General features: G+C 37.6%; 3 protein-coding genes and 1 pseudogene across 3 annotated transcripts; 2 read left to right on the top strand and 2 right to left on the bottom strand.

Annotated features, from left to right (window-relative positions):
- On the top strand, window positions 462–1,460 carry LOC107608185 (ABC transporter C family member 7-like). Its single transcript, XM_021122391.1, has one exon. The coding sequence runs from the start codon at window positions 481–483 to the stop codon at window positions 1,435–1,437; it is 957 nt and encodes a 318-aa protein (XP_020978050.1). The 5' UTR covers window positions 462–480; the 3' UTR covers window positions 1,438–1,460.
- LOC107608197 lies at window positions 1,361–3,999 on the bottom strand (annotated as a pseudogene).
- LOC110271467 (ABC transporter C family member 3-like) lies at window positions 1,632–2,385 on the top strand. The gene has a single exon (XM_021122394.1). The coding sequence runs from the start codon at window positions 1,653–1,655 to the stop codon at window positions 2,355–2,357; it is 705 nt and encodes a 234-aa protein (XP_020978053.1). The 5' UTR covers window positions 1,632–1,652; the 3' UTR covers window positions 2,358–2,385.
- Window positions 5,012–7,517, bottom strand: LOC110262467 (ABC transporter C family member 6-like). The gene is made up of 3 exons (XM_021122397.1): window positions 7,316–7,517; window positions 5,267–7,168; window positions 5,012–5,177 (listed from the first exon to the last, which is right to left on the bottom strand). The coding sequence occupies exons 2-3, from the start codon at window positions 5,638–5,640 to the stop codon at window positions 5,171–5,173; spliced, it is 381 nt and encodes a 126-aa protein (XP_020978056.1). The 5' UTR covers window positions 5,641–7,168; window positions 7,316–7,517; the 3' UTR covers window positions 5,012–5,170.

The raw sequence follows: 9,283 nt of genomic DNA, 5'->3' as shown, positions 1-9,283 counted from the left end.
GGTCCAATAACTGCCATCAACAACAATGTACCTAGGTAGTACACAAGAATCTCAGCGGATTTTTGAGGTTGCTTGATAGTGATTTCTACGACGGAGATTCTTTATATGAGACTATGCAATATACAATTGGGTTCAAATTTTATTGTCCTTAATAATATATTTAAGAAAAAATTATGATAACAGCAAATACCAAACACATGATGCTCCAATAACAGCAAGTAATTTCTCATTTATATGCCTCTGACTTTTCATTCTCTAGTTCCAATGCCTATGCTCTATGCTCCATTCAAAAGCATTCCGCTCTTTAGCACCCACTTGTAAATTCTTCATATTTCCAAAGTTTGTCAACATTTCAACTTAATTTTAGGTTTGAATGCAATATCTATATATAGTCCTCAACTTTATTCTTATTTATCTTTTTCAAACAAAAAATAATGCCATTTCCAAGTGGAATTGATTGATTGATGAAACTTTTCTTTGATGTTTACTCTTCTGCTGTCTCTGAACTTTCCAGTGTTTCCTTCAACTTCAACCATGGCCATTGTGGATACTCTTCTTGTAACAGCCAATGTGGCATTCTTCTATGCAATTCTGATATGGCTGCTTCTTCACACTTTGAGACAAAGCAAGCTTCAACGTGCTGTGTTTCTCCAACAAAGACCAAAATTCTTCTCCATTATCACTCTCCTATTCAATTTCATTCTTACCCTTTTAACTATAGCTTTTGCAGTTCATGAATATAGGACTAATAAAATAGTGAGATATAGTTCTGTTACATTTGCTCTAACATGGGTTATGGCAAGTTTGGTTTCATTCTATTCCATGAAGAAGACAACAAGAGACAACAAAAGATTCCCTTTTGTTCTGGTTCTCTGGTGGGTCTTGACCAGTATCATAGAGGCAATCTCAATTTCTATTGGACTAATGAAGAACAACTTTGAATACTTGGACTTCTGGAATTTTTTTTCAGAGGATGATAACATAGTTGGTGTGGTTTCCTTGCCTATGTTGTTGTTGCTTTTGTGTTTGAATTTATGTGCAAGAGAAGAACAACACAACACTGACATGGAACAGCTCTTGGTTCACCCTGGAGAAGAAGATGATGATGATGATGAAGATGGAGAGAACTTCACAACTGTAGGCATTTGGAGCCAACTCACATTTCGATGGCTGAATCCCATTTTTAGAAAGGGTCGAGTTCAGAAGCTTGAGCTTGCTCACATTCCTGATGTTCCTCATTCTGAAACTGCAGAAAATGCTTCTTCCTTATTGGAAGAATCGCTTGGCAAACAGAAACTTGAAGGGGATTCCTTGACTAAAGCTATAACCAGTTCTGTGTGGAAGTCCTTGGCTTTAAATGCAGTTTTTGCCGGTATATTTTATTACTCTTTGGATGCTATGTACTTTTTTACATTTATTGTTTATGGTGCTTATTGATTGTTTTTGTTTTATATTTGAAGGGGTTAATACAATTGCATCCTATATGTTAATACTTTGTGAATTTCTTGGTGGATGATAATTCCAATTCAAGCATCCAATGCGACCTCATTCTTGCATTCATATTCTTCCTCTCAAAGACATTGGAGTCACTGAGCCAAAGAGGACGGTACTTTGGTGCTCAGAGAATTGGAATTCAAGTGCGCGCGGCTCTTATGACTCTAATTTACAGCAAGTCCTTAATGATCAAGTGTGCAGGGCCAACCCATGGAAAAATCATAAACTTGGTGAATGTGGTTGTTGAAAGAATTGAGGATTTCTGCTGGTACATTCATGGAGTTTGGTTGCTTCCAGTTCAGGTTAGTTTGGGCTTAGTGATATTGTACATAAACTTGGGATTCTTGCCTTCAATTTCTGCACTTGTTGTCACCATTTTGGTTATGGTGTGTAACACACCTTTGGCCAATATGCAAGAAAAATTACACTCCAAGATCATGGAAGCTAAGAATACAAGAATCAAGATGACTTCAAAGATAATGAAGAACATAAGGATACTGAAATTACATTCATGGGAATCTACATTCTTACCGAAACTCCTCCAATTGAGAGACACTGAGAAGAGTTGGCTGCAGAAGTACCTCTACACTCGCTCAGCAGTAGCCACTCTTTTCTGGACTTCTCCATCTTTGGTTTCTGTTGTTACTTTCGGCATCTGCATACTGGTGAACACAGAACTGACTGTGGCTACTGTCCTCTCAGCCTTGGCAACTTTTCGGATTCTGCAGGAGCCAATCTACAATCTTCCTGAAGTGATTTCCATGATAGCTCAAACAAAAGTCTCTCTTGATCGAATCCAAGAGTTGATCAATGAAGAGGATCAGAACCAGTTTATGAACAAGCACACTTCAAAAGATTCATGAATTGTTATTGAAATCAAGCCAAGTGAATATGCATGGGAAACAAGTAACCAAGATGATGAGAACAAAGTAGAAGACTAGATTGAAGAGAAAATTGATCCGGACTGACAACAAGAAAGGCTACTCTAGAGTATTCATCAACAAGATCCTTGATTTTGGTCATGAATATTTGTTCTTGATTGAAACAACGAATCGTGGCGGCCCCAGCAATAGATTCTGAAAAATGATGCAAGATTGGGGCCTTTCTGATCCCTACCATCCTGGCTAATTCCCTGGCAGTAGTAATGTAATAAGCCTGCAAAGAACATTACTTGCTTTATTACTATTATTATTATTTACATATAAGATTGAGAATCCATTATGAAATGATGATACCATATGGAGATAGCAAACACCACAAGAAACACAAGGATGAGTTGCCACGCGACCTGCGACATTAGCATGATCATACTCAACAACTGAATTAGTGCAAACACTAGCCCTGCTAATCTGTATGGTATGTTTGTGTCAATTGTACTTTGATCTGTTGATGACTGTAACATCAAAATTCAGAAGGAAAAATGGTTAAAACATGAATAGAAATTATAACAATAATTACATATAAAGAATAGTAGATGAACTGACCCTACTGAGGATTCTGCTTGATGGTGTGGTATCAAAAAATGAAACAGGTGCTCTAAAAACAGACGTAATCATTCCATGAAAAAGACGCTGAGCTGTCTCAATAGCCACCACTGCCATCAAAACAGTCCTTCCAAGTATAAAGATAGAGCTTCCACCAGAAAGAAGAACAAATGTTCCCATAAGCATCCCTTTGGTTACCCTCCCAGTTTGTTCTGCAGCCCAAGAAATCCAATAATTGCTTCCCATTTGCATCACTTGAAACAGAATCTGGCAGAGAAGAATGACCGGAAAAAGTGATCCTCTATATGCAGATGTGACAAAGGTTTAGTAAACACTCCATTTCACTCGACCGGTCTCTGCTTCTTCTTCTTTGTTTCTCTTCCAATTGCTTATGCTTTCTTGAAGATTCTCTTCAGCAACTTCAATTTGATTCTTTTGAAGGCGCCTGCAGCTAATAGAGTTCTCTTCATGCCATGGATTTATTTGGTTTATTGTTTCTTCATGAGCAGCCATTTGTCGAACAAATTCACAGTTGGGACATGCTATGAGTTCTTTCTACCTTCCTGACTCCACTATTTTTCCATCTTTCATTACCTAAAGGAGTAATGGAATTAAATAATGGTGACAAGGCAAACACTTATTAGTAGTTTCACTACTGAAAGACAAGTTTTGTATAAGCTTACCAGAATTAAATCTGCAGCTTCCAAAAATTCTAGTTGATGAGTAGCATAAACAACTGTCTTCTCAAACAAAAGTTGCATAAGGCATTTCTGTACAGCATGTCCAGTTCTTAGTGAAGTAATTTGAAAGAAATGAAGCTGAAATAACAGATAATTAAAAAAGAGAAACAACAAGCTCAATAATAATTAGTACTAACTTTAAATAAATGAGTTCCGGTATGAGCATCAACTGCACTGAAAGGATCATCAAGGAAGTAAATATCTGAATCATTGTAAACAGCTCTTGTGAGTTGAATCCGTTGTTTCTGGCCTCCACTTAAGTTTAGCCAGGATGGTAGGGATCAGAAAGGCCCCAATCTTGCATCATTTCTCAGAATCTATTGCTGGGGCCGCCACGATTCGTTGTTTCAATCAAGAACAAATATTCATGACCAAAATCAAGGATCTTGTTGATGAATACTCTAGAGTAGCCTTTCATAATTATGCCACCATGGAATGGTTGTCAGTCCGGATCAATTTTCTCTTCAATCTAGTCTTCTACTTTGTTCGCATCATCTTGGTTACTTGTTTCCCATGCATATTCACTTGGCTTAATTTTAATAACAATTGATGAATCTTTTGAAGTGTGCTTGTTCATAAACTGGTTCTGATCCTCTTCATTGATCAACTCTTGGATTCGATCAAGAGAGACTTTTGTTTGAGCTATCATGGAAATCACTTCAGGAAGATTGTAGATTGGTTCCTGCAGAATCCGAAAAGTTGCCAAGGCTGAGAGGACAGTAGCCGCAGTCAGTTCTGTGTTCACCAGTATGCAGATGCCGAAAGTAACAACAGAAACCAAAGTTGGAGAAGTCCAGAAAAGAGTGGCTACTGCTGAGTGAGTGTAGAGGTACTTCTGCAGCCAGCTCTTCTCAGTGTCTCTCAATTGGAGGAGTTTCTGTAAGAATGTAGATTCCCATGAATGTAATTTAAGTATCCTTATGTTCTTCATTATCTCTGAAGTCATCTTGATTCTTGTATCCTTAGCTTCCATGATCTTGGAGTGTAATTTTTCTTGCATATTGGCCAAAGGTGTGTTACACACCATAACCAAAATGGTGACAGCAAGTGCAGAAATTGAAGGCAAGAATCCCAAGTTTATGTACAATATCACTAAGCCCAAACTAACCTGAACTGGAATCAACCAAACTCCATGAATGTACCAGCAGAAATCCCCAATTCTTTCAACATCCACATTCACCAAGTTTATGATTTTTCCATGGGTTGGCCCTGCACACTTGATCATTAAGGACTTGCTGTAAATTAGAGTCATAAGAGCCGCGCGCACTTGAATTCCAATTCTCTGAGCACCAAAGTACCGTTGTCTTTGGCTCAGTGACTCCAATGTCTTTGAGAGGAAGAATATGAATGCAAGAATGAGGCCGCATTGGATGCTTGAATTGGAATTATCATCCACCAATAAATTCACAAAGTATGTAATCAACAATGGACCCCATATAGGATGCAATTGTATTAACCCCTTCAAATATAAAACAAAAACAAATCAATAATCACCATAAACAATAAATGTAAAAAAGTACATAGCATCCAAAGAGTAATAAAATATACCGGCAAAAACTGCATTTAAAAGTCAAGGACTTCCACACAGAACTGGTTATAGCTTTAGTCAAGGAATTCCCTTCAAGTTTCTGTTTGCCAAGCGATTCTTCTAATAAGGAAGAAGCATTTTCTGCAGTTTCAGAATGAGGAACTTCAGGAATGTGAGCAAGCTCAAGCTTCTGAACTCGACCCTTTCTAAAAATGGGATTCAGCCATCGAAATGTGAGTTGGCTCCAAATGCCTGCAGTTGTGAAGTTCTCTCCATCATCATCATCATCATCATCTTCTTCTTCTCCAGGGTGAACCAAGAGCTGTGCCATGACAGAAACCCTAGCAGAGGCAGAGCTTCCTCCTACCATGCAACCAGCTTCTCCAATCTTCATCGTCTTCTCCACCTCGTCCGTGGGACCATCTGGTGCATCGTCTTCTCCATCGTCTTCCTGGTAGCGGCAGCGACGCAGCAACCAACTTTCTCTCCATCGTTGGCGTCTCAGTTGGTATCTCTGTCAGCATCGTTGTTCCCGGTTCCCTCTCCAGCAGCCAGCTTCGTCTTCAGTCAGCTGTTCCCTATCCAGCACCCAGCTTCCTCCAGGCTCCAGGGTCGTCTTCTCCGGTCACTCATTTAGGTTAGTATGTAATTTTTGGGAAATGTTATATGTTAAAGTGTTAATTGTTTTATTTTCTGTTCAATTTTTTAAATTATAAATTCTTAGTTGTTGTTGAATAAAGATAAAGCAATCTTCATCAATCTGAAACAATCGTGCTGTACAATTTTTTAAATATTAATAGAATTTTACTCTTATGTAAAAGTTAGATTTAATTTTGAATTGAGGATCTTCTATAAGCTAATTTTGATTTTTAACTTCAAAAATATTATGCTATTCATTTACTATTATAATTTATGGTAGCAGATAAACGAAGAAAAAATTGAAAGAAAGTTAGAGGTTTTGATGCCTTTTCGTGTTTTGATGCCTAGAGGTGAAAGAAATCTAATTAAACAAAAAGTTTAAAGAATAAAAAGAAACTAAAAGGAAAAGCACTTTAATTTGTTGCATGCTATGAATCATGAGAAATAAATTGACTAATATGATAGTAAATATAGAGGCTCTTGTATCCATTCGGGGGAGAGACTAATTACTCATTCATTTTTTTTTTAAACAGGATTGAAGAATTTTTTTCGTTCATTCATTTAATTCATCAATAAACTCTTCAATGAATATTCAGCTTCGTTAACTTAAATATATTGCAATGTAAATAGATACTCTGCAGTAAGTCTTTCAATTGTACTAATTGGTTAGTAACAAATTTATGACTTCTCTTATTTTATGTATTTTGCTTTTTGCATATTCAAAAAAAATGGGGAAAATAACCCCTACATGTCAGTGTTGTGTTGTTCTTCTCTTGCACATAAATTCAAACACAAAAGCAACAACATAGGCAAGGAAACCACACCAACTATGTTATCATCCTCTGACAAGAAATTCCAGAAGTCCAAATATTTAAAGTTGTTCTTCATTAGTCCAATACAAACTGAGATTGCCTCTATGATACTGGTCCAGACCCACCAGAGAACCAGAACAAAAGGGAATCTTTTGTTGTCTCTTGTTGTCTTCTTCATTGAATAGAATGAAACCAAGCTTGCCATAACCCATGTTAGAGCAGATGTAACAGAACTATATCTCACTATTTTATTAGTCCTATATTCATGAACTGCAAAAGCTATAGTTAAAAGGGTAAGAATGAAATTGAATAGGAGAGTGATAATGGAGAAGAATTTTGGTCCTTGTTGGAGAAACTTGCTTTGTCTCAAAGTGTGAAGAAGCAGCCATATCAGAATTGCATAGAAGAATGCCACATTGGCTGTTACAAGCAGAGTATTCACAATGGCCATGGTTGAAGTTGAAGGAAACACTGGAAAGTTCAGAGACAGCAGAAGAATAAACATCAAAGAAAAGTTTCATCAATCAATCAATTCCACTTGGAAATGGCATTATTTTTTGTTGAAAAAGATAAATAAGAATAAAGTTGAGGACTATATTATAGATATTGCATTCAAACCTGAAATTAAGTTGAAGTGTTGACAAACTTTGGAAATATGAAGAATTTACAAGTGGGTGCTAAAGAGCGGAATGCTTTTGAATGGAGCATAGAGCATAGGCATTGGAACTAGAGAATGAAAAGTCAGAGGCATATAAATGAGAAATTACTTGCTGTTATTGGAGCATCACGTGTTTGGTATTTGCTGTTATCATAATTTTTTCTTAAATATATTATTAAGGACAATAAAATTTGAACCCAATTGTATATTGCATAGTCTCATATAAAGAATCTCCGTCGTAGAAATCGCTATCAAGCAACCTCAAAAATCCGCTGAGATTCTTGTGTACTACTACTAGACCCAATCCAAAAATTGGCCTTGCCACCTAACCGACCTCCCATGAAAGAGGTCGGGTTCGACATGAGCCCCTCCCTAAAAGGGTCGGCCTTGAGATGAGTTGGCAGATAACACTTATTCAAATAAGTAACTGCCTCCTAAAATCTCTTCCAAAAGCAATATCTCAACAACCTTAAAATAAAGGGACTGTTATCCACTTTCAGAAGTGGAGCTACTCCAATGGTGGTTATTGGATCACCACTATAAATACATTGACATACTCAGGTAAAACTAAGTTTCAATACATTCTAAACCTGCTTACACCCTTACTGACTTAGGCATCAGAGTGTCTTTGCAGGTACCACCCCCTATTCTTTTGCACACACAAACTCGGACGGCGGTTCCAAGACGCACAGCAAGTCCGAGGCCACCTTCTATTGGTGTTTGGGCCAATCCTTTAAGCCCAATCCACCTATTTCAGGATACCCACATAACATTGGCACCGCTGTCGGGGACTTGGGAGATCAACGCATGATGGTAGATGATGAGCGGATAATTTATACGCTTTTTGGCATTATTTTTACATAGTTTTTAGTATGATTTAATTAGTTTTTAGTATATTTTTATTAGTTTTTAAATAAAATTCATATTTCTACACTTTACTATGAGTTTGTGTATTTTTCTGTGATTTCAGGTAATTTCTGACTGAAATTGAGGGACTTGAGCAAAAATTATATTCAGAGGTTGAAGAAGGACTGCAGATGCTGTTGGATTCTGACCTCCCTGCACTCAAAGTGAATTTTCGGGAGCTACACAAGTCCAAATGACGCGCTATTAATTGCTTTGGAAAGTAGACATCCAGGGCTTTCCAGCAATATATAATAGTTCATACTTTGCCCGAGTTTAGATGACGCAAACTGGCGTTCAACGCCAGCTTTCTGCCCTAATCTGGAGTTAAACGCCAGAAACAGGTTGCAGAGCAGAGTTAAACGCCAGAAACAGGTTACAAACTGGCGTTTAACTCCAAGGAAGACCTCTACACGTGAAAGCTTCAATGCTCAGCCCAAGCACACACCAAGTGGGCCCGGAAGTGGATTTCTGCATCATTTACTCATTTCTGTAAACTCTAGTAACTAGTTTAGTATAAATAGGACTTTTTACTATTGTATTTATATCTTTGATCAGTCTTATGCTATCTTAGACCTTTATGGAGGATGGCCATTCGACCATGCCTGGACCTTGTTCTTATGTATTTTCAACGGTAGAGTTTCTACACACCATAGATTAAGGTGTGGAGCTCTGCTGTTCCTCATGAATTAATGCAAAGTACTATTGTTTTTCTATTCAACTCAAGCCTATTTCTTCTCTAAGATATTCATTCGCACACAAGAACATGATGAATGTGATGATTATATGACGCTCATCATCATTCTCACCTATGAACGCGTGCCTGACAACCACTTCCGTTCTACATGAAAACAAGCTTGAATGCATATCTCTTAGCCTTCTGATTCACGATCAGAGTCTTCGTGGTATAGGCTAGAATTATTGGCAGCCATTCTTGAGATCCGGAAAGTCTAAACATTGTCTGTGGTATTCCGAGTAGGATCTGGGAAGGGATGGCTGTGACGAGCTTCAAACTCGCGAGTGCT

The sequence above is a fragment of the Arachis ipaensis genome, chromosome B01 (genome assembly GCF_000816755.2).
Source record: "Arachis ipaensis cultivar K30076 chromosome B01, Araip1.1, whole genome shotgun sequence".
Classification (NCBI taxonomy): Eukaryota; Viridiplantae; Streptophyta; class Magnoliopsida; order Fabales; family Fabaceae; genus Arachis; species Arachis ipaensis.
This window is presented reverse-complemented; position numbering and strand designations above follow the sequence as displayed.